Source organism: Lissotriton helveticus, chromosome 6 (assembly GCF_964261635.1).
Source record: "Lissotriton helveticus chromosome 6, aLisHel1.1, whole genome shotgun sequence".
Classification (NCBI taxonomy): Eukaryota; Metazoa; Chordata; class Amphibia; order Caudata; family Salamandridae; genus Lissotriton; species Lissotriton helveticus.
In genome coordinates, this window is record NC_136067.1 from 516447992 (window position 1) to 516472799 (window position 24808).

The 24808-nt window shown below is 45.2% G+C and overlaps 1 protein-coding gene across 1 annotated transcript in view; it reads right to left on the reverse strand.

Moving 5' to 3' along the window:
- The window catches only part of COL21A1 (collagen type XXI alpha 1 chain), a 388231-nt gene that overhangs the window by 129822 nt on the left and 233601 nt on the right, over positions 1–24808 (reverse strand). The window contains exons 10-12 of the mRNA XM_078646805.1: positions 21945–21998; positions 16396–16449; positions 15213–15266 (exon numbers count right to left, since the gene is read on the reverse strand). Coding sequence (XP_078502931.1) covers positions 15213–15266; positions 16396–16449; positions 21945–21998 — 162 coding nt within the window. The remainder of the gene's footprint in view (positions 1–15212; positions 15267–16395; positions 16450–21944; positions 21999–24808) is intronic.

The window sequence follows — 24808 nt, forward strand, 5'->3', positions numbered from 1 at the left end:
CAATAGATGTCGGTAAGTGTATGGCATCTAACAGAGCTTGAATAAGGAGACCATGCTGAATCTTGGTTCCATGAGAAGTCATGAAACCTCTCTCCTGCCAGAGCACTCCAAAGTCGTGTACAACTCCAAATGCGTAACGTGAATCTGTGTAAACATTAACTTTCAGGTTCTTGGCGTGTATACAGGCTTGTGTCAGAGCAACTAGCTCTGCTGCTTGAGCGGACAGAGTGTCAATGCGGTGTGTTTCAATAACTTCAGTATCAGTAGTCACTGCATACGCGGCGACTAGTTCTCCTGTACTAGTTCTCATACATGAACCATCCACATAAAGTGTCAGGTCAGGGTCTGGTAACGGAATGTCTGTCAGGTCTTGTCTTGGCTTTGTCGTAATGTTAACTACTTCCACGCAATCATGTGTGGCTGGATTTGAATTAACTGATGGTAACAGTGTAGCAGGATTCAGGATGTTGCAGCGTCTAATATCTATGTGTGGCTGGAACAGTGTCAATTCATAACCTGTTAAACGTGCAATTGTCAAGTGCTGTGTTTGTGTTCGGTTTAAAAGAACTTCCACGGAGTGTGGGACTTGTACTGTCAAGGTATGTCCTAAAACTATGGAATCACTTTGTCTGATAGCTAGTGCTGTGGCTGCAACTGACTTGAGGCACGCAGGCAGAGCCTGGGCTACAGGATCTAGTGTGCTCGAAAAATAAGCACACGGCTTGTACTGTCCTGCTTGATCTTGTGTGAGAACAGATAATGCTGTACCTTCGCGTTCAGTGACGAAAAGTGTAAAAGGCTTACTGTAGTTCGGTGTGGCTAGAACTGGAGCTTGGCATAAAGCTTTCTTTAACTCATTGAAACTAAGTGTATGTTCAGATGTCCAAGGGAGAACAGTCGATACGGCTGCCTCCTGTGTCGTTAACTGTATCAGTGGCTTGGCTAGAAATGCATACTGAGGAATCCATTGTCTGCAATAAGAAGTAAGGCCAACAAAGGCACGTACCTCCTTCTGGGTTCTGGGCTGAGGAAGACTCGCTATCAACTGGATACGGTCTGGTGTCAACTGCCTACCCCTCTTGGACAGTAAGTGTCCTAAGTAGACCACTTGCTGGACACAGAATTGAAGCTTCGAAGGGGACACCTTGTGCCCCATCTCGGCTAGGAAATACAGAACCGTCAGTGACGCTCGCTCGCAGTCACGTTCAGAATGGGCTGTGATCAGTAGATCATCGACATATTGGAGCAGGGCAGTGTCAGTTGGCATGTGAATGTTGTCTAGTTGTCTCTTAAGTGCTTGACTGTAAATACTAGGACTTTCTGTGAAACCTTGAGGAGCGCGTGTAAACATATAGCTCCTTCCATTTAAACAAAATCCGAAAAGAAACTGGCTGTCTGGATGGATGGGAACACTAAAAAATGCGTTCTTGAGGTCTATGACAGTGAAGAACATGGCTTCGGAATCAATAGCAGTCAATAGGGAAGAGATATCTGGGACAACTGGGTACTGAGGAATAATACATTTGTTAAGTTCTCGTAAATCAATCACTAATCGATATACTGGGGGTGCATTTGGATCAGTACGTTTCATGACTGGAATGATCGGAGAGTTACATACATTGGAGTCAGTTTCTACAACTACTCCTTGAGCCATGAGCTCGTCTATAATTTTGGATAAGGCTGCTACAGCCTCAGGTGGCAATCTATACTGCCTGATTCGTGGTAACACTACACCTGGTTTCAGGGTCACACGATGGGGTGTGATTTGCATATAACCTACATCAGTTGGACCTTGCGCCCATAAATGCTGCGGAACTTTAGACAGTCTGGAATCAAAATCTCGTAATACATAGTGACCCTTAAAGTCACGTAGGAACAATCGTATTCCCTCTGGGGAACAACATATAACTGCACCTAACTCTTTCAGTGTTTTAATGCCTAATAGATTTTCTGGACATGACTTAGTAAGTAACAGATCAGTAGTGCGGGACAATGGACCTACTTCTAGAGTGACTGGCTTTGAAATCTCATTAACGATAGGCTTTCCTGAAAATCCAAGGGAAACATTTCTTGAGCCTGAGAGCGGAGCCCCTGGAACTTCGGCATGACTAATTGTGGTCCTACTTGCCCCTGTATCAATCAAAAACTTTCTGTCTTTCCCTAATACTTGACTGTGAACATAGGGACCTTCTTGATCTACAGGTATCTCGATGAGAGGCAAGCCTACCTCCCTCTCTAGGCTGTTTCATGAATATGGCTGGTACTCTGGATACTCAGACTGTGCATACTGGTACATCTGCGATGTAACATGCTGTGTTGCAGCAATAGGCTGCGGTACTGTAACTGTCTGTTGTGCATTCTGTGGCTGAGGAGTCTGTGAAACTTGTTCTTGTCTAGGCGGACGTGGTCTTTCTTTAGTCTTACCAGTAGCTATGTTATGTTTCAGAACTGCACACTCATTTATAAAATGACCTGGCTGTTTACAATAATTGCAGTTCCCTTTAACGGGTGCTGCAGGATGACTGGCTTGATTTGGACCCCTCTTCTGACTGTCTTGAGGAACAGATTGTGCAACTAGCACTTTCATTTTCGTGTCTTTCATACGTTTTCTTTCGTGTTCTTGCTCTTCCCTGATTCTATTCTGGTGATACTGGAGCATCTGGAGCATCTGGGACGGAGTATTTGCTTGCCAGGTGCTTTCGACTTTCAAAACTCGGTTTTTAATTGGTGGACTTGAATTCTCGACTAATTTGGTAACGAAAAGGTGAGGGTATGACTCACTACTTGTCTTGAGGCCACTGTTGATACTAAAGCACTTTTCAAACCTAGAATAAAAATCACTAATATCTTCATCTTGTTTCTGTTTACAGGCTGAGATTGCATCCCAGTCTTCTTTTCTAGTTGTCAATAATCTGGGTAAAACTTGAATTAATAATTCTGGTAATTCTTTACATTTCTCTCCAAGACCAGTACCTGGTACACGTATCTTATCTTCTGCTTCTAGGACTGCCCAATCTATCTTTTTCTCTCCCACCTCCCATTCTTTTTCCTTTAGCTTTTCATACACCCCTGCGGGCAGCAGAACCTTTAACATTTTAATGATATCTGGGTAAGTGTATTCTCCCATACGGAGCATGTCTTTTAATTCTCTATGGAACCCTGCTGGATCTTTGTCATGACAGGGAATTAATTTCTTCATTTCGAGGAGTTCCATCTTTGTGATCGGAGTGTATACAAACACTCGTTGCATTTCGCCACCCGCTCCTCTGACTGGGTGGACTTCTCGTAACGGATTCTGTCTGTCTATGTAGAATGATTTACTTTCTGGGGGTGAGACATGGACAAAATGCGGGTTCAAGAATGTTCTATATTTGTGGCGCTGTTCTAGAATGACACTAATTAAATCGGTACCTAGACCTCTCCATCTATACTGGAGTAATTCGTTCAGGATATCATGTAACGGGCCTGGATCAGAATGTTGACCCTCATACAGAGTAATGAGGTGCTGAATCATATACATACCCACCAGTCGCTGCTCGGCTGGGGGCATTTTCAGAAACATTTGTGCCACTATTTCGTCTGGAAAAGTGGTAGAATCAGTAATCCATCTGACTGCCGATCGGACTAGTTCCTGTTCATGCATAGTACTTAACTCACTATAACCGATTCGTGATTTCAGAATGTGATCGGTAGCTTGAAATACTTGTTCTAGGGAACCTTGTTCTGGTGCTGAATGATGGAAAATAGACTTGGGTTCTAGACGTAAATGGCGATCTGGAAATCTGGGTTTTCCTACATACGCTATTCTGGCAGTATTCTCATCGTCTTCCTCTTCAGGATCAGAGGTACTTTCTTTCTCGCTTACTTGTGCTGCTTTACGCTGTTCGTGTATCTTTATTATCTCTCTACGGATTTTCTTATACATACTTTCCATGGCACTAATGGTATTGTGCTTTCCTTCGGCTATATTATCACTCCACTTTGTTAGAGTTTTCATTTCTTCCGGGTCTTTAGACGGGTAATCTTGTTCTCTTATTAGACAGTTAATTAAGAACTTTAATATCATGCGCTGAATCTCGGCTTTCCTTTGAGACATGGCATCACTAATACTTTGTGGGTCATCCCCTGTACGGATGAAACGATATATCCTGTCTAGATCTTCTTTCATATTCGGCAGGGTGACTAGATACTCGGTCACTCTCCTTACGCGTACGGAATATAAAACCATATTAAACTCGCCTGGAACTGGGTCATAGACACATTCGCCAAGGGTTTGCCTGATTTCTGCAACAGACTTATTACTCTTGGGAGTACGCTGTGATGCTTGAGCATGTAATTCGAGTGCTGATAAACGCTTGTATGGCGGCGGGGTTTGGGGAAGACCTCCTCCTGCGGCCCCTAAACTAGAATCATCGACTGATGCTTTTCGTCCTGGCAGGGTCGGTAATTGTAACGTGGGCTGGACTTGTATGGCGGGCTGACCCGGGGGAGCTGTTAAGGGCACCCCGGTGTCTGGAGGAGCAGGAATTACCTGATTTACAGGGACTGGCGGAGCGCGAACAGGATTTACATATTCGGGGACTGTGTCGTCCAGATAGGACGAAATAAAAATATCAGCTGCGGTCGGTTTGTGACGTAGCTTGGTCGGAACTAATGGTGGCGGAAAGTTACTGGATGCCTCCGGGGTCGCTTTTGGCAAGCCCTCGGCAAGAAGAGGATACATACCCTTAATGAGGGCATTCCTCTGTCTGTCTGATTGCTCAGTTCTAACTCGTTCACCTATCTCGATTAATTCTCTTTCTTGGGCTCGTTCTTGGGATTCTCTACTTAATTCTGACTTTCTGATTTCTTTTTCGGTTCTTTTATGAGCTTCTTTGCGCCATAGCTCGATGGCGTCTTTCTGTGATTGTCTGGCTTTCTTTTTCCATAATGCCTCCTCTACTCGCATGATGCATTCGGCATCCCATGTACCCGATACGGGCCATCTATACTTTTCTTCTAACTGTTTGGTATACTCTACCCATAAATCTAGATACAATATGGCACTTATGCCATGTTTCTGATACATAAAGTGACCTGGACTGTCCCTAGGCGGGACGGGAACTGCTGCTTCCAGCAGACCCTTTCTAGTTTTTAACTGACGTAATTTTGAGAAGAGCGGCATGACTGGACTATAATCTGGACATGATACAATACACAATGAACACGATACTTATTTCCCATTCATACCACGACATTAGAATACATGAAAAACATTTAAAATAACAGTTCGAACAGAATACTACCTGGAAATACTGAGAACAGAACACGTGAATTTTCTCGAGAACAGAAACTGACTAGAACAGAAACTAGATGCACTGCTGAAACAGTACGAAACTTACCGGTCTCTTAAAGAGACACGTCAGGACCCGCATCCACCGAAGTGGACACTTCGTTTGTGGGACTGTGTACCACCAACCCACAGACCAGAGTCAATCAAATTGACCCTGTCTAGATACCACCCCAGTAACGGTACTCACCGGGCAGCAAGAACGGAAGGCCTCGGACTGGACTGGACTGCTACGACGACGAACTTCGGACTTCGGACTTCAGTTACGGGTGGACCTCCGGATACCTCGGACCTTGGACTCTTGGCTTGGGCTCTGGTCGGGACTCGCCGCGTTCCTCCACCGTCTCGTCTGGATGCTGGACCGCCTCCTCCGTCTCCTCCGTGGGCCTGAGGGATACTTGAGCAGAAATATCTGCCACTGCGCAGAAGAGTTCCGTCACGACTGCAGAGGGTCAGGGGTCGGCGTGGCTTCACCGACGCGTGGGGAAAGGGCAAGTCCCTATTCGGGCGCCATTATGTGGTAAATAAATAAATAATACCCTATTTTTGACTAGACATATATCATAACAGATAGCTCAATAAATAAGAGTCAAGATTCGAGGTAGTAGGAGTTTTGCAGGTTTAATACAGCATGAGGACAGGAACAGGACAACCTGCATAGGAATAGGATGACAGGGCCCAGCAGCTGCTGGGGCTGGGTCTGGGATGAGCGCGCTAACTTTTAATAACAATACATGAGTATATATACATAGCGCAAACACATAGCATTACATTGCAGTAGGCGTAGCAGTGGGTGGAGCAGAAGGCGTGACGCGTAGCAGTCGCGAAAGATAAGAGTAAAAAGAAGGTGTAACTCAGACATGTGATGCAAACGTAACAGAATATGTCATGAATGGGCGGAAACATAGGAGGGGGCTACCTAAGGAGCCGGGACCTCTAACCTAATGGTGCGCGCAAACTGGTAATGACGTGTTACTAGGAGAAGCTGGGGGCTATGAACTCTGTGCTAGGAGCAGAGACTAAAGTCTGGAGGGTCGGAGCGACATGTACCTAGACCCTATCTGGTATCTGATGTTTAGAGAACATGTTGATATAAACTAGAAGTCATGAGGGGAAAAGCTAACTGACTCTAAGACTAGAGCATGCATTTATTCTACATATAGTGCGTGATGAAGAATATTAAATGACCATTAAATACAGTATTTCTCTTAACATGGAGACGCATAGGCTAGACAATGACGGAAACTATTGATGCAGTTCAGTAGCTTAGGAATGCAGAGAAGGAGGACTGAACTGATAACTGGAACTATAACATAGTCTTGGCAGACTCAGAGGCAGAGCCAAGCTGCACCGGGCACTGCGAGGCAGGAAGTAAGTGAAAGGTCGAGGATACAGGTGGGGGCTGTATCGCTCCTCAGCGAGGCTTCAGGAGACAGGAGCTGAATCTGATGTCCGGGCCCTTTTGAGGCCTAGAAACGGGGACTTTATAATAGAATAACGTGCACACTGAGAAACGTGGCAACGTAACTTTACATAGGCCTGATATTCGTAGTATTCACGAGGACTGGAAACTAGCATACTAGAGGTGGACACAACTGTAATTGCGTCATTAATCGGACATGGGGAATAACATATGCATATTGGTCATGCACACATAACATATGATGGATGACACGTAGGGACACAGAACATGACAAAATTTACTTTTCCACACCACCACTCCAGTTGCAAATGCAGTCATTCAGCCTAGTGCTGACTCATCCAGCCTCCTGGGGAATTCCCCAGCCCCCGTCACTCTCAAACCAGACAGTCAATACACAAACAGGCCCAGGCACACAGAAGGGTCAGACAAGAGAACAGCAACTTTCTAAAAGTGCTGTTCTCAAACACAGGATTTTAAAACAACCTTTCCTAAAAGATGTGTTATTAAATTCTGAGTTCAGGGATACCAGATACCTATGTCCTATCTTGTTCCTATGGGAAGAAATGCTGTTAACCACTGTAGCCAGCATCCCCCATGTTAACCTATGGAGCAAGATAGCCTTACAGTAGTGAAAAACGAAAATGGCTGCCATTCACTACCAGAGCATGTCACCTGCACTAGTACATGCTCTACCTTTTACATACACTGCACCCTGCCCAGGGGGGTACCTTGGGCCTTCCATAGGGGTGGCTGATGTGCACGAAAAGGGAAGGGTTAGGCCTGGTCAGTGGGGACACTGACCAGGAGGACATGGCAGTTCTAGACTGCCCATAGGCACTGCAGTGGCAGGCCTGAGACACCATTTTAGAGCTACTCCTGTGGGTGGCACAATCAGTGCTGCAGGCCCACTAGTAGCATTTGTCATCACCAGCCCTGGCACACTCAGTGCACTTTACTAGGGACTTCATGGTGATACAAATATGCCAAACAGGTATATCCAATCAGAATAACAATTTACACAGAGAGCATATGCACTTTAGCACTGATCAGCAGTGGTAAAGTGCGCAGAGTCCTATTGCCAACAGCCACGGGTCAGGAAAAATAAGGGAGGAAGAAGCAAAAAGTTTGGGGATGACCCTGCAAGAAGGGCCAGTTCCAACACAACCCCCTTCCAGCCTAAAGCCAGGGTAGACCAAACGATACCTCGATGGGATTCCCTGCTTAAGGCGATAGAACACGGAAACTGGCCCACACAGCAGGGCAGTCCTGTTCTACGCCGTCCTAAACCCAGTTGGATCACTCTATCCATACTCTCAGAATCCACCATGCCAATCCATGTGGAAACCTTCTCTTCACCTGTGGACACCACCTGTACAGCACCTAACCTTAATTTACTCACAGGTGTGTCCCAACATACCGACAGCAAGCCACAGTGACCACCAACAGTGATCAGGGATGAGACCCAGGCCTCATGCCTCTCATGGCTCCCAAACCCCTGTGGCATCAGACGGTGGGGGGCAGTAGCCCCAGGTGCTTGGCACCCTTTGTCCACTCCCTCTCTTGTCAGGTCAGGTCTGACATCCTGGCACTGACCCACCAGTCCCGGACCAGTATCCGGCGGCTGGACAAGAGGCTGAGGTGGGCTTCCCCACACCAGGTCCTCCTCTTCCTTGGGGCTCTGTACCCTCCAACCTGGAGCGGTACCCCCTTCTAGAATAGCCAGGGCACCTGTGGCAGGTGTACCGCACCATTCATCCACCAGTTCAGGGGGGCTATCCTGTAACTGGTTTTCCAGGTCAGGGGGGACACCCCAGACCTGGCCCTCAAACCTAGGCTCCAAAGCCTCCAGGTCAGACAGCACCTGAACCTGGCTTCCACACCCAGGGACTAACCCCTGCAGTGGAACACTTGCCTGGCGCACCAGGACTTCACTCACTGAGGTGCCTCTACTGGTAGACAGTACCCACCTGGCCAATACAACGGTGTGGCCCAGTCCACCCCCAGGGTGAGACTCCTGCCCTCCTTCCAGGGGCAACCCTGTCCACCAAGACAACCAAGAACACAACTTTCCTACCAGTTCAGGACCTCCCTCCAGCAACTGGTCTCCCAACCGAGGGTTTAACCCCTCAGGTTGTACCGGGGTCAGGGTCGAGGGCTCCCTCCCTCTGCACCCCCTTCCAGAGCGCTGCACCCTCCCTACTGGAGGGGTACCCCTGGGAACCATATTGGTCAGGACACTGGTTACAGATGTCCTTCCTTCCAGGTCAGGCAAATCCTGAACCTGATCTCAGAACCCAGGGACCAAAACCTGCGGTTGTGCATTTGCCTGGCACACCAGGACTTCTGGGGACTCACATAGTACCCCCTTGAGGGTGACACACAACTCATGTGTCCTGTGACAGTCTGCCTGGCGCAGATCTCCCGACCCCTGTCCACCTGACAGCGCGGGAAGATCCCCCAGGACAGAAGTGAGGTCACCATGGTCACTCACTGGGGACTCCGCCCTTCCGACTGGTCCCTGACCCACTGGTTCTCCCACTGTGGACTCCTTCCCCCTCTCACCCCTCAGTCTGGACTTCTGTACCCTCCCAAATGGAGCGGCACTGCCAGACACCAGAACTGATGGAGGCCTGGTTACAGGCACGCCCCGTTCACCAGACACTAGGAGATCCTCCTCAAATGGCCTACAAGTACAGTCTAGGTCCCCAACCTGGTGTTCCCTTAAGGAACCCTCCAGGCCCTGAGACTGGGTTTCGGGCACCATGAGACACACCACCCCACACTCATTCCTTCTCCACTGAGACCGGACATGAGCCCCTACACCGCTCTCACTACACTGGGACCTAACTGGGCTACACTGACCCGTTTCCACCTCACAAGTCTGGAAGATACCTAAGCCACTCCTTTTGGGATCACTCCCCAATGCCTCCTCAGACTTTCTGGAATCCACCAAGAGATCTGCCTCCAACGCAAGCTCTCTGGGCTCAGAGAACTCACACTCCACCGGGTGTTGGCATAGCTCTGGAAAACAGGGACTTAAAATATGCTCTCCAACAAATGAATCACACAGCCCCCCACAGTTGTTAACCAAGCTACCCTTTGCCTCACCCTCCAGTGCCTCACACAAGTACCCCACACCACTCTTCTGAGACTGGCAAGACAGTATCTGACTGTCTCTGTCACACAACCCACACTCTTCTGGCTGGTCTTCACACACACACACCATGGTTTCTACCATGGGGGAACCCCTCTCCCTGTACCTCTCCTCTAGAGTCAGTAGAGTGTCCCTCCCACCACTAGGAATATGGTCCCCTGTGCCAGGCTCCCAATCTACTTCAGGGACACTGCACTCCACTGGAACTATATCATAAACCTGAACCCCCTGATGTATGTCGACCCCCTCCCTCAAGTCAGGCGCCATATCTCTGGGTGTTTGTACCTTTCTCTCAGCACTAGATATCATAAACATGCTGCCACCATCTGAGCTGGACTCCACCTCCAACTCAGCAAAGCTCCTTCCTTGAGCGTCCCATTTTTCTTTTTGGGCTAAGGCCCACCGGATCATACCTTCCTTGCTTAGCCGGTCTAATTCTCTGCACCTTTGCTCAGTAGCAAGGAGCCACTCATCTTTGTCTTCCTCACTGTCAGAGAAGTCCTCCTCCTCAGAATCATCTGCTAATGGTGCTTCACAAATTCTGGCCTCATGGGAATACAGGCATGCCTCAAGATCCCTCCTTGTGGAACCTTTCTCCATGGGCAGCCCCCTCTTCTTGCAAAAGGCTTTTATCTCCTCTTCTGTGTAGATGCACAGGTGGAAAAAGTTGACTTCCATTTTGGCAGGATTTTACAGGTGCAACACTAGCCAGAGTCTCAATATCCAAAAATAATTCCAGGAGGACACCGGAAAAAACAAACAGTGTGTGGTGGTGTAGTGGTCTGCACTCACTAGTGATGTACACCAATTACTGTGGGTCAAGTACAAATACAAGTTCAAATCCCACCGCCTGACCACCAATGTTAGATCTGGGGGTCTCTAGTTGGCAGAGGTAGGTACCACTGTCCAAATAGGGACCATTGCTTCTAGTCAGGGCAAGGAGATAACCCTCTGAGATAACCCCTGCTCACCCTCTAGGTAGCTTGGCACGAGCAGTCTAGGCTAACCAGAGGCAATGCGTAAAGTATTTGTACCAACACTCACAGTAACGCAGTGAAAACACCACAAACTGACTCCACAACAGTTTAGAAAAATAAAGGTATTTTTAATCTAAACTACACAAGACCAAAACGACAAAAATCCAACATACACAGTTCAAGAATATGGTTTCAAAAAGAGTTCTTAAGGTTGCGTTAGAATTCTCTACGTTGCGATAGAATTCTCTACTGATGCGTGAAAAGTTCACAGTTGCGTCACGTTTACTCACAGTACCTTTTAGTTGCAACAAAGTTCCAAATGCAGAAGCTGGTGCGGTGGAAAACAAGCGATGCGTTGCTCTTGAGACCCTGGGGAGGCGATGCGACAGCCCCGCTGCAGCAGCGGGCGTGTTGCGATGAATCCGGTCTGTATGGGGAGGAAGGCCACTTGTATGGATTCCGATGCGTAGGTTCCGTAGGAAGTCTGTTCTCGCAAAGGCACGATGCGACGATCTCGTAGGGGCTGCGACGATCTCCGGGGCGACGATGCGCGGTCCAGCGGGGATCCTCTCTCTCGCAGCTCCTCGATGCGTTGATTCTGCGACGATGCTCGCAGCGACGTGATGCGGTCCGCAAGCAAGCGGTGCGGCGATCTCACCCAGCGACGACAGGCTCTGCGACGATACTCGCAGCGATGTTCGATTCCCCCGCACCGGTCTGGTGCGTCCCGCAAACGAAGGATGCGACGTCTCTGGCAGCGGCGTCAGGCGCTGCGACGATCTCGACCTCCGTAGCGGCGGGAAACTTCTCGCACTGTCGGGGATGCACTCCGCAAGCGAGCGATGCGACACTTTTCAAGTTCAAAAGTCACTCAAGCTTAGTTTCAAGCTTCCCAGCTCAGGTACAACTTCCAGAGGCCCCACAACTGGATCAAGCACTCTAGGAAGGACAGAACTCTCTCAGCAGAGTTCAGGGAAGCTGGGGGTGAAGTCCTTTTGTTCCTGGGACTTCAAAACAGGGAGCCAGCTCTTCTCAGGCCCTTGGAGATTCCTTCAAGACAGGGGACACAGCTCAGCAGCAAAGTCCTTCCCCTCTCCTTGGCAGCAAAGCAACAGGTCAGTCCAGCAGAGCAACAGCAGGACAATCTTCCTTCTTCAGTTTCAGCTTTCTCCTTGGCAGAGGTTCCTTCTTGATTTCCAGGATGATCTAATTTTCTGTTGTCAGGGGTCCTGTACTTATACCCCTAAAGTCTTTGTTCTCTCTGTGCATGTGGGCCCTGAGCCCGGTCTGAACCAGTTCTGGGTGTTTCCTGAGTACTTTGTTTTGCTGGCTGCTTCTTTCCTTTCAGAGTGAGGGGCAGGGTCCTCAGCCGCCCAGCAGGGGGGTGAAGCCAGCATTGTGGAAGGCAGGCACAGCCCTATTCAGCCCAGGTGCTAACTCCTCCCACCACTCCAGTTGCAAATGCAGTCATTCAGCCTAGTGCTGACTCATCCAGCCTCCTGGGGAATTCCCCAGCCCCTGTCACTCTCAAACCAGACAGTCAATACACAAACAGGCCCAGGCACACAGAAGGGTCAGACAAGAGAACAGCAACTTTCTAAAAGTGCTGTTCTCAAAAACAGGATTTAAAAACAACCTTTCCTAAAAGATGTGTTATTAAATTCTGAGTTCAGGGATACTAGATACCTATGTCCTATCTTGTTCCTATGGGAAGAAATGCTGTTAACCACTGTAGCCAGCATCCCCCATGTTAACCTATGGAGCAAGATAGCCTTACAGTAGTGAAAAACGAAAATGGCTGCCATTCACTACCAGAGCATGTCACCTGCACTAGTACATGCTCTACCTTTTACATACACTGCACCCTGCCCAGGGGGGTACCTTGGGCCTTCCATAGGGGTGGCTGAAGTGCACGAAAAGGAAAGGGTTAGGCCTGGTCAGTGGGGACACTGACCAGGAGGACATGGCAGTTCTAGACTGCCCATAGGCACTGCAGTGGCAGGCCTGAGACACCATTTTAGAGCTACTTCTGTGGGTGGCACAATCAGTGCTGCAGGCCCACTAGTAGCATTTGTCATCACCAGCCCTGGCACACTCAGTGCACTTTACTAGGGACTTCATGGTGATACAAATATGCCAAACAGGTATATCCAATCAGAATAACAATTTACACAGAGAGCATATGCACTTTAGCACTGATCAGCAGTGGTAAAGTGTGCAGAGTCCTATTGCCAACAGCCACGGGTCAGGAAAAATAAGGGAGGAAGAAGCAAAAAGTTTGGGGATGACCCTGCAAGAAGGGCCAGTTCCAACACAATGTAGTATACATGTCCCTAGGGCCACATCCAGCTCTCTTTCCGTCACATCCTTCAACAGTGCAATTACCTCATTCCAATAACTAGCTAGTAGTGGGCACCCCCAATTGACATACAGAAAGTCAGCCACCTCTCCTCGACACCTTGGGCATTCATCTCTGTCTGTGTTGAAGTATGTTTTAATTTTCGCCAGTGTGAGGTAGGCATGATGTAAGAAATAAAAATGAACCAATTGAAAGCGGGCATTCCTGGTGCTTTTCCACGTTCGCTTCACCACCTCTGCCCAGGCCCTTTCCGGTATCTCGCCTCCCACATCTACCTCCCACTTTCGCTTGAGTACGTCCAAAGGGGGCTACTTCTCTTGGGTCATACACTTGTACAGGCATGTGACCGCCTTATACTTCCCTGCTGCAGTTACTATATATTGACATCCTAAAGAAGCCCTAGTTTCCGCTTGACCCTCTTTCCAATGTGCACGGATAGCCGCAGTAAGCACAGCATGGAGCAAAAAGTCCCCCCCTCTTCAATCAAATCGCTCCTGCAGAGCACAAAGGGGCAGCATGATCCCGTCTTTATATAAATCCCATACGAACTCTATGTGGGAAAGGTTTTGCCACCCTAAAGCTTCTAAGAAGGCTCTTTCCACAGATCCCCCTGGAAAGCAGAAAATCAGTTACACAGGACCTGCTAGTCAGTAGGTTGGACTTTGGCAATGCCCTCTTCGTGGGCATGCCAGACTGCTTATTTAAACGACTGCAGGTGGTGCAGAATGCCGCAGCTAAACTAGTATGCAACAAAGGCAAATGTAGCTCAGCAAAAGAGTGCTGAATAGGGAGGTCCAGTAATATTTGAGAGAGCAGCTGCATCTTTGGGACTTCCACTCTTTCCTTTTCTGAGCCTCGCAGCCTCATCGCCAATCTTTGCGCCAACCACTGCAACTGCGCAGCCAAGTAATAGGTTTCAAAGTGAGGTAACGCCCCCCCACCCTTCGATACTCAACGACTCAGTACTGTCAGGGCAACCTGCCGCCTCCCAGTGCCCCATAAAAACCCTGTGATCATGGACGTAAGTTGTTTAAAAATCCTCACTGGTATCCAAATGGGCAAGGTTCCGAAATAGTACACCAGCCGGGGAAGGGCCACCATTTTAAGTAAAGCCACACGCCCAGAAACCGACAATGGCAACGATCCCCAAAAATGAAAACTGTTGGTTTTGATACATCATTAAGGAAAGTGCTCAGAAACTTTTCTGAAGCAGTGTGGAAGCAGTTGAAAATGCCCTAAAACACATGAAGACTGAGTAGTACATATAGACTGTATTAAACAACAGTATAAGAAGTTTGGTACAGCTAAAATGACCCTTGAGTTAATATATTGTTTCCATAAAAATGAAGAGCCTTTCCACTGGAAGAAGGCGCTGCAGAACAACCTTCATGGCACAAGGATGCAATTTTATTCAGAGTTCACAGTAGAAATATAATTCACAGTATAAGTGGTATATATTTGAAGATTGCATCATCCTCCACCTTGCCTTATGAATCATTAAAGTTTTCAAAATATTTCTTGTAATTTATGTTTCTAAAATGTGCTTTAAAATGTTTTTTTTTAATTGTTAAATAGTTGATGTTTTACAAAAGGAATCCATAACAACCTCTGTACGTTACCATGCACCCCTTTTTAATGCAGTAAATGTACATGTACAATGCAGCTGGACAAATGTTAAAACCGAAGTCGCCATGGTATATTGCTATATGAATAGGTAAAAAAAAGTTTGCAATTTAATCTTTGTCTAAAAACGAATTATCTTCTACTGTGCATTCATTATACATGTTAGCAATTTGTTCTTCATGTTCAACTGCTGCGTTGACGCAGGTATCAAAAGGACAAGGAACATACACATGATTTAAAATATCCATATCATCAAGACAGTAAAGAACAAAAAGTGTCTCTACCTTGCACCAGCATTGGGAATAAATAAAACCCAGTGACCCATGCATGACTTTTGTAGGTCTTACCTTTACTCCTGCAAATCCCATTATTCCTTCAAATCCTGTTTCTCCCTCATCTCCCTGTAATAATAAAAAATCACTTGTATTGCATGTAATGTTGTGCACACAGATATTTAATTAAACATAGGGCCTGATGTACTAGTCCTTCTTTGCAATCCAATAAGGGCAAATTGCACGTAGACACTGGTTTGCAAGTAGAGATGGAATTTGAGATATCATCCATGTACCAATAGATCATCTCCAAAATTCCAATTCATGCATGACCCAAAAATGTTGCATGTTTTTATTTGTGACATTCTTGGATTGGCTATGAATGCACAAACGGTGAAGGAGCGCATCCCAGCTTTCATATTCCCAAATAGGAAAGTGTTCTTTTCTTTTTTTTTTTTAAATGGTCTTTGTTCTTCAGAAGGACAGGTGCTGATTTAGAAAAGTAAACATGTCCCATTTGTAAATATAGCATGCATTGGTCCCTTGGACCATGTCTCCTCCCTCCAAGACCACCTCATGTGATTCCTGAATGGGTGACTATCCTACAAGAACATCTTCCTCTTTGCAAATCAGATTGCACCCAACTATGGTATCTATGTCTATGACTGATAAATAGTGTGTACAAACAATGGTTAATTCCATTGTGAACTGGAATTACTTGATGCGCACTCATGCCCCCTCCAATTGTGATTCGGCAAGGGTCCCAAAAGAGGTTCTGTACATCACAAGACACTGTTTTGCATTTGCATATGAAAACCATGTGATTTTGTGAATCTCAGAGTTTGCGACCACAACACAGTGTTGTACATCATGCTCATCTTTTACCAAGCAGTTTTTTGTTTGGGAGCTCCGTATCTGCATTCAGGTAAACACACTGAATGAGAAAACATGAGAAATTAAAGAACAGACGCCGAAATCTGTTGCATTTCACAGATACATAACTTATTTTCACGAAAAACAGGTGCAATGAGGTTTAAATGTCCGGTCATTGACAATATTATATCACGATTTTGGATCAGATATTTGCCAATACAAATTTTAAAAAAACATTGTTATCTGGACGAAAGCAGCTCTGTATAATAAAACATTCTTATTAAAATAAGGAATACTGAAAAGTGCTACCTAAAACAGTGAGGTTAAACTAGACTTTCAACTGCACTACCCATCAAAACACTGCAAAAAAAAATCAAAAAAATACCTTTTCTCCTTCTGGGCCAATGTCTCCTCTCTCTCCTGGTGATCCTCCAACACCCTTAAGGAAAAAGAAAGTGTAAATACATATAAATTCGCACATCTCCTTTCTCCTATCACATTCTAATCTAACATCTCACAGGCCGTGTTGGTGAAAGTGATCTAGAAATGACGTGTTCACAAGTGATCACACTTGGCAGGAATCATGACTATCTAATTTCTCTTTTAAAATCAGTAAAAATGTACTGTGATATTTACAGGAGAAAACATTTACAGATGCAATACCCAGTAAACTCCTCTGTACTCCACAAAACCAACATGACTCGGTAAACTGAAAGAGCTTTTCAAATAGCAATGATTATGAATGGCAAAAAGGTAATTACTACAGTGGCTGATTACTACTGATCGTGAAATCCACACGGCCTTGAAAGTTACAGACTAAGGGGCAAGATCACGAACATCAGTGTAACCACTCTTGTGCATGTTTTTGCTCATTTTGAGGAACCAGCTAACGAAGGTGTAAACATGTCAGTCGTGGTACTAGTGAATTGTCTGCAGAGTGGATAATCAAGTGTCATAGAAAAAGCACACGTTTGTGATTGCTCTCTTATTGTTTTTCTCCTTTTTCTTTACATAGAAATAAAACAAAAATCCATTTGAAAAATTGCTTTCCTCACGTTGGTGGAATTAGGGGCACTCTTCTACAATGACACTGACTCAAAAGTCACGAAACCTCTCACACTATCTTGAAGTAGGCATAGAGTATGACGCACAATGAATATCTAAAAGCATTGTGAATAATTGTAAATAATGACAGAAGTTAAACTTTGAGGTACATCATCATATTGACAACGCTGCCCCTATCACAATTCTAGGTTAAATACGCATTGCCCACTGTAAGGTAACCTCAAATACGCATATTCCTGCCACGATGCAAATACTGAGCACAAACTACACATCTTAAAGTATGCTGATCCTGATTTAAACTTATATAGGCACAAAACATTTAAGAATTGGCCGCTGTGTTAGCCTGGAAAATTAAATTCGACCGGGCTAAAAACCATATCAGGGATGTGAGAGTTGAGGGAGAAGCTTGCCCTAAGACCTCGGATACAGACATAGGGAAAGCCTTCCAGGAGTTCTTTCAGTCTATTTATACAGAGGAGACCATTGATGAGCCAGCGGCCAGGGGTATGTGGTTAGAAAAGGCCAGACTTCCTGTGCTTGCTTGGGAGCAGAGTGAACGTCTGGATAAGGAGATTGAAGAGGTAGAGGTCAGTAACGCCATTAAACAATTAAAGAAGGGGAAGGCCGCTGGGCCTGACGGCATCCCTGGGGAGCTGTATCAGGTTCTCGGTTTGGCTATTGTACCAACTTTGATAGACCTGTTTAACGACATCTTATTGAATGGAGCGTTACCACCTGAGACTTGGGGCGATGCTAACATCGCCCTGATTTTAAAACCTGGTAAAGACCCGGCTGATTGTGGATCTTATCGGCCGATCTCGCTCCTAAACAACGACTATAAGATCTTTGCCGCTATTTTGTCGGCGCGGCTTGGGAGGGAGATCGGCACGATTATACATCAAGACCAAAAGGGCTTTATACGGGGACATCAGCTGGCAGACCTAACTCACGATCTGGTTGGAGCAATTGATATCGCCACAACCTTCGCCCTCCCTCTGGCCATCATGACCTTGGATGCCACTAAGGCATTCGATAGGGTCAATTGGCCCTATCTGGATGCAACTATGAAGAAGTTTCAACTTGGGCCTAAGTTTTTGCAGAGCAATTAACCTTTTATACAGGGCTCCCAGGGCTAGCCCCTTGGTGAATGGCTCCCGTACTGAACCCTTTAAAATCATGAGGGGCACCAGACAGGGCTGTCCGCTCTCTCCACTCTTATTTGACATCTATGTGGAACCCTTCGTCCTGATCGTGAGGGACGATTGTAGCATCCCGCTATTTACATTCTGCGGCTGGGAGAAGAAGGTCGGACTTTATGCCGACGATAAACTCATTTACACCACAAACCCAGCTCAGGCCTTCCCGGTAGTCATAAAAAGGGCGGAGGAATTTGGACGGGTCTCTGGGTACGAAATTAACGCAGGGAAAACTGAGCTGATGACCTGGAATATAGATAACTTACTTCTTCCAGTTACCCCCTCAATCCGGCATTTAGGAGTTAAGATCACACACGACATTGGTACCTTAGCTTAGACTAATCTAGATTGGGTCTGTCGTGAGACACAGGCACTAATGAGAGCATGGTCCTTCCTCCCTTTAGCGGTTTATGGGAAAACAAATTTAGTGAAAATGTCGATCCTCCCGAGATTTACATTTATCTTTAATTCAATTCCACTTGCTTTTGAGCCCAAACAGCTCCATAAATGCGAGCAGCAAATCAACTCTTTTATTTGGAGCTATAAATCTGTTAGACTGGCGTAGAAAAAATTAAGAAGGAGGAGGGAGAAGGGAGGGCTCGCATTACCGGACCTGCAATATTATGCTTGGTTATTTCAGCTGTCATACTCCAGGATGTTGTTGAAGACCCCCTGTGGACAACTCAAATGGCAAGATGTTTAGGGCTATGTTAACTGGGTCAAATCTCCCGCTTGAGGGCTTTTTGTTTAAGTTTGGTCATCAAAGATTCTTCAAGAAGGTGAGATTAAAGACTCTACAATCACTACTGAGACAATGAGTTCAGATAAAGTCTAGAGTTGGGTTGGCATATTTTTCTAATCTCGCCCCAATCCCCGGGGATCCCCCAATGTTTAAAAGATAGTCTCGCTCTCCCATTACGAGAAGCTGGGATTCTAAGTTGGGGAGAGTTGATGGCGGGAGGATCTCTGGTGAAATGGGAAGTGCTCTTCGAGAAGGTCGGTCCAGCTCTATCTAGATTCAAATATCTGCAATTAGCCAGCTGGTCTCGAGAGCAGTCAAAAAGAAATGATCAGGTCGGGGGCCATAGTTGTTTAGAGGGACACCTGGAAGAAAGACAAACGGGGCGTAAGGAGGTGGCCTTTTGGTACTGGTCCATTATGGACGAGGCGGACGGTGAATTTCAGCTCCCGTCAGCATTGTGGGGGGATGAATTGGGGACCCAAGTAGAGGATCTATGGTTAAATTCCCTCAGTCTCTTGAACAAAGCTGTTAAACCTGCTTGGTTAAGACGCAACCATCTCTTTACACTCCACCGGGCTTATCTTTCCCCGCAAAGGCTTTCTAAATTCCAGCAAGGAAAGTGCCTCTTCCCAGCAGCTTCCGACATTCATATGTTTTGGGATTGTCCTGCTATAAGTGGCTACTGGGAAGAGGTAAGGGTTACCATGGAGTCAATTCTCAAAACCCCGATTTTCCTCAGTCTGGCACTAATTATATTTGGACTAGAAGACAGTATTAAGGGGAGAGAGAGGACCTTCCTTTTCTATGCAATTCTCCTTGCAAGAAGGCAAATCTGCAAACACTGGGTCGATCCCAACCCCCCAACCCATGCAGAATGGTTGTTATCCCTTTACGAAACATCAAAGGTAGATACAGCTAGGTCAGGAAGTTTTATGAGCCTTGCCTTCTGGGATCTATTAATCAATTGGAGACACTGAGATATTCGGGCCTTCGGGGTTTTTTAAAACATTTTTTTATTTATTTATTTATTTTTTCCCCCCGGGTCCGATGATTATGCCCTTTTACTCCATGGTCCAGAAGGGGTCTGTCGGATAACAATGAATCAAGGGTCAACAGGCTGTGATAGGCCTCGATGGAGCACGATCTTCCTGAAAGTACCTTCCACCAATGTCACATATCTGTCCGAGTACAGGAAGAGGTCATGTTTTGATTGCTCTCTCCTGGAATGACAATAAGGTGGTTGAATACTTCTTGGAACGAGGTCACGGCAAATGAGGACAAAAAAAAAAGAAAAAAGAATTGCCCGCTGCATCTCCATTCTTCCAATTCTTTCCCAAAACAACTAGTGCTCGTACTAGTTGACACACCATAATTTATGAGAGAATAACTAAAATATATCATTCAAGTCACAGAATGCAGAAAATTCTGAACAATTGCAAATCTTAATGATTTATCTCAAGTGCTTAAAGTTTTAGCGATACTCAACATAATACATTTTTGGGAAATGTTATTGTCCTAGAACGATTTGTTTGTATCTTAAGACATAAAACTCTCAGTATAAGGTAACATCATGGAAGCTCTCGCAGGGAACTGCTAAAGATAATTTGCCTACTCGATTTATCAGTAGATTTAACACATGGGGATGCCATGCCTATCCAGTAGTTCCACTTTTTTTTCCGTCATATTATATCACATCAAAAAGCAATCTTTAATCTTCAATATGACTGTTCCTGCTCTCGTGTGACCCAGTGTCCTCCGCCATTAAGATCCCGTCATTAACCAATGTCGCTGAATTCAGCATATTAACATATTTTCACCTTCAATTTGATGTCAATATCAAACAATATCATACGCTGAATCCCTATATTTAAGTCACTATTCTCAATCAATAGCAGGTAAATTTAACTCAGTCAGGAGTCAATTATTGTTTCTGGAGCCAGGCTAACTACTTAATACTAAATTGCTCATTTACATCAAGTCTCTGAATCCTAGTTGTGAATTTAATAGTGATATTTCATACAAGTCAGAAACATATCTCGTTCCCTTTCTAAAACTGCCTATGCCATCCCATGCATTCTTCAATAAAATAAACTAGTAGCAATGTGTTGTCATGTAGTAAAAACTCACTTTCCAAATTGTCTACGTTTCTTTTGTGCATAGGCAGAGACTTAGAGTACCACTGTTGGACTAAGTACAAAACATATCTAAACAAAAATGTATGAAGTGTGACACTTCATTGTACGATTAAAATGATGATGGCAGAAGTTGGGAGATGCTGAGAAGAAGAACAGCTAGAATGGAGGATGACATTGTGAACACTTGGGATACAACCATTGGAGGAAGCAGCATTGAAATGTGAACACAGGCAGGATGACTACAAAGGAAAGCTGAATGGTGAAGTTTTCTCATTGATGACATTTAAAGAAATGTTCCATATTCAATGTGTATGTTCATGTTCACTGGCAATTTAAAACGACTCGCTTCCAACTTTTGTCAAGCGGATCCCATATCTCATTCTATTGATTCTCCGCAGTTTCGGCTGGTCCCCCAAAGTGTAAATTCAAAGATTCATTCAATTATTCAGTGTCTGAGGGAAATACTTCCCAATGTCCCGTACACAACGAGCACACCTAGTCACTACCTGGGCTCTGCTTCTTCCTCCAAATGTATACATTCTCCTCCCTAGGCATGTGACTCCATAAACATAATTACACTTATGGTTGCCAAAATCACAACTCTTTGACTATTCAGTGGAGGTTCCTATCTCTACAGTAATCCACACAAGAAGATCCACTCCAACATGTCCTGTCACTCATTCCAAAATTGTTCTTTGACTAGGCTTATATATAACGTATACACACTACTTCCTCTAATTGACAGCCTATTACTTAAAGAGTTTGACTTTGTTAATTTGACAACCTTATTACTTACCTTAAAGCCATCTGCTCCCGGCAAGCCTTTTAGTCCTTGATCACCAAGATCACCCTTAAAAAAGACAAATAATTGTAAGTAGCATCATCATAGATATTTCACTCATTTACATTTAAAGGCCTTTCACTTGCATTGTTGCTGTGTGGAGCAGTGGCCAGTCTTCGAAAGGAAAAACCGCTTTTGCAAGTGTAGTTAATATTCCTGAGAGCATTTGAGAGTATGCATTCTCTGGCACAGAAGAGCTCTCAATACATCTATGGTCAAAACAATTTTTGCTGTAGCTGTGCAGTAAGTCTTTCTATAAATAAAGTCCCTTTCACACCAATCACCCAGTGGCCCTAATTGGATTTGTTGGGGTGGATTCTGAATATTACACCAAACCTTTATCAAATATGACTACCCTTTCCAAGCAAACAGATATACAGCACCACCTAATTTGTTTTGGTATAATGTTTTTGAGCCGCTTTGTATTGGCTTGGCCTCAACCTTGTAAGTCATCAGAAGCCTTACGCTTCTGAGGTGCAATATAAATCATTCACACTGAGGGAGGTGCTTGGAGATACCTGATTCCATGACCCATGACCCTTGTTTTGTCATAGATAAAGGTAAAAAACAGCCGACCCCCTTCCCGCCCCTTCATAACTGCTTTTTATCCTTGTTAGTGAGGTACTACCCCAGGTCACAAACACAAACCATCTTTTCTCAAGCTTTAAAAAAAACATAATTTTTCAAGCTTAAAAAACGAATCATCCTTTCTCAAGCTTATAAATACTGATATAACTTTCTCGAAGATAGAGCAAGAGAGTGAGAGCGAGAGAGCAAGCCAGAAGGGGGAGAGAGAGAAAGAGAGAGAGAGAGCAATCTTGGGGTGGGGGGGGGGGGGGCATTACAGGAAACTGTGCTATATTGCAAGAAATGGGTTCTAGGGACATCATAAACCATGAGACCAAAAGTTGATTAATTTGTGCATGTCACCAGAACCCCGGGATGGCAATATAGAACTCTATCACACATTACCCTTAATGTTTATTTGGGGGAATTTAATTTGAAAGACTGGTTTCTTTTGACAGGCCAGCTAATAATATGTACTGATTGGAATTAGGATGTTTAGATTGTGTTCACCGTTCATGAATAAACTGTTGCTAAAACAAATGGAGAATTGTGAAGATCAATTGCTTTATTCCATTCTTTGACTACAGCCTTTACCTAAAAAAATGAATTTATATAATTTGCCATATAATTTGTTAAATATGTAGATTTCACTAAAATATTATTTCTAGCTCAAATGGATGAAAACAATACAGCCATAGAATGTGCTGCATGATTTTAATTCTTTGCCTCCTACTTTCCCGAAATTTGCTACATTATTTAGATATGTTTATAACATAATCCTAGTACACCTGACGATGACAACGGTCTGCAGATTGGTTTAGTGGTGTCAATACGTTGATAAAATATTTCACAGCTGCACTTTCCATCGAAAAGGCATTTTTCGATTTACCTTCAGCTTTTTACACCCTGGAAGGATTTGCGGCAAATTTAGCAATGACTTGACATAGTCAGCTAAGGTATGGCATGCCAATTTTCATGCAGATGTGTGACGGGTGAAAAATGTTGGGAGGGTGGAATAAGATGTATTTTCCCATTTTTCAATGTTGGTTTTGCGTAAAGTGCAAGTGGTGAATGACCTAGGCATGAAAGCCGAACTTTATTCAGAAAGTGTGCTTTCAGTGGCGGCTCCTCTATATGGGCGTTTGGGCGCCGCACCCCTGCTTTCTCGCAGTGTGAGAAGGCAGAAACAAATGGTAATAACTACCATTTGTTTCTGCCTTCTCGCACGGCGAGAAAGCAGAAGTTCCTGGTTGAGAGTGGGCGGTGTTTCGCGAGAGCAGGGGGGAGTGGCTTGCCCACTGTTGTTAATACTGTCTGTTTGGGCGGCCTCAGGCTGCCCAAACAGACAGTATTACCAACAGTGGGCAAGCCTCTCCTCCCTGCCCCCGCGAAACACCACCCACTCTCCCTGTTCTCTCTGTATGCTGCTGCATACAGAAAGAAAATGACGCTGGTGGGCAGCAGCCTAACCAATCAACGCTGCGGGGGAGGGAGGCTCCCTGCAGCCTTCCTGATGACGTGACTCGACGTGCCCTGCAGGAATTCAAAAACCAGGACGGTGGGAGTCGGGAGTCTCTGGTAAGTTTACTTTAATTTATATCTTTTTTTCCCTTAAACCCCTACCGCCTCCCCCCATCCCCTCCGCGGCGCAACTTATCCCTTTCCACCCCCTCCCCCCGTAATGCCGGCTTGGCGGGAGGCTCAAACAACTTGTGATTCTGCCTCGGAAAATCACTTGATCTCCCCGTGCCTGAAAACTGAATGTGTCCGTCATCTGCACCTTTAAACAATCAGCGCAGCACTTCAGGGATAGGTGTATGTGTGCAGATTATACGCCTTTCATCTGGCGATCTTGGATTTTCCACTGCAATTAGATTCTGTTCAAAGAAACTGACCTTTTGGGGAGGAGGTTTTAACACCGATCTGAATGATGGTGACACCCTGGAACTTAAAAAGCCAGTTTGAATACACTATATTTCCTTTTCATAATTGTGTATATACTTTTTCAGTATGTGGTTGTTTTTTAATCTCGTGTAACTTTATGAACTTTTTGGGACGTTTTAAGCCAGAATGTTTGAAAGCATATGTTTATTTCCTAAATATAGACCTTGATGGATTTTCTTTTCTATTGCGCAGTGAACCGCAGCTGTTCTTTTGAGAAGCCCAACTCATAATTTACAGTTCAGGTTGTTTCAAAGTAGGACATTTTGAGAGACAATTGTAACGTGATATTGTATTGCACAATGTTTTAT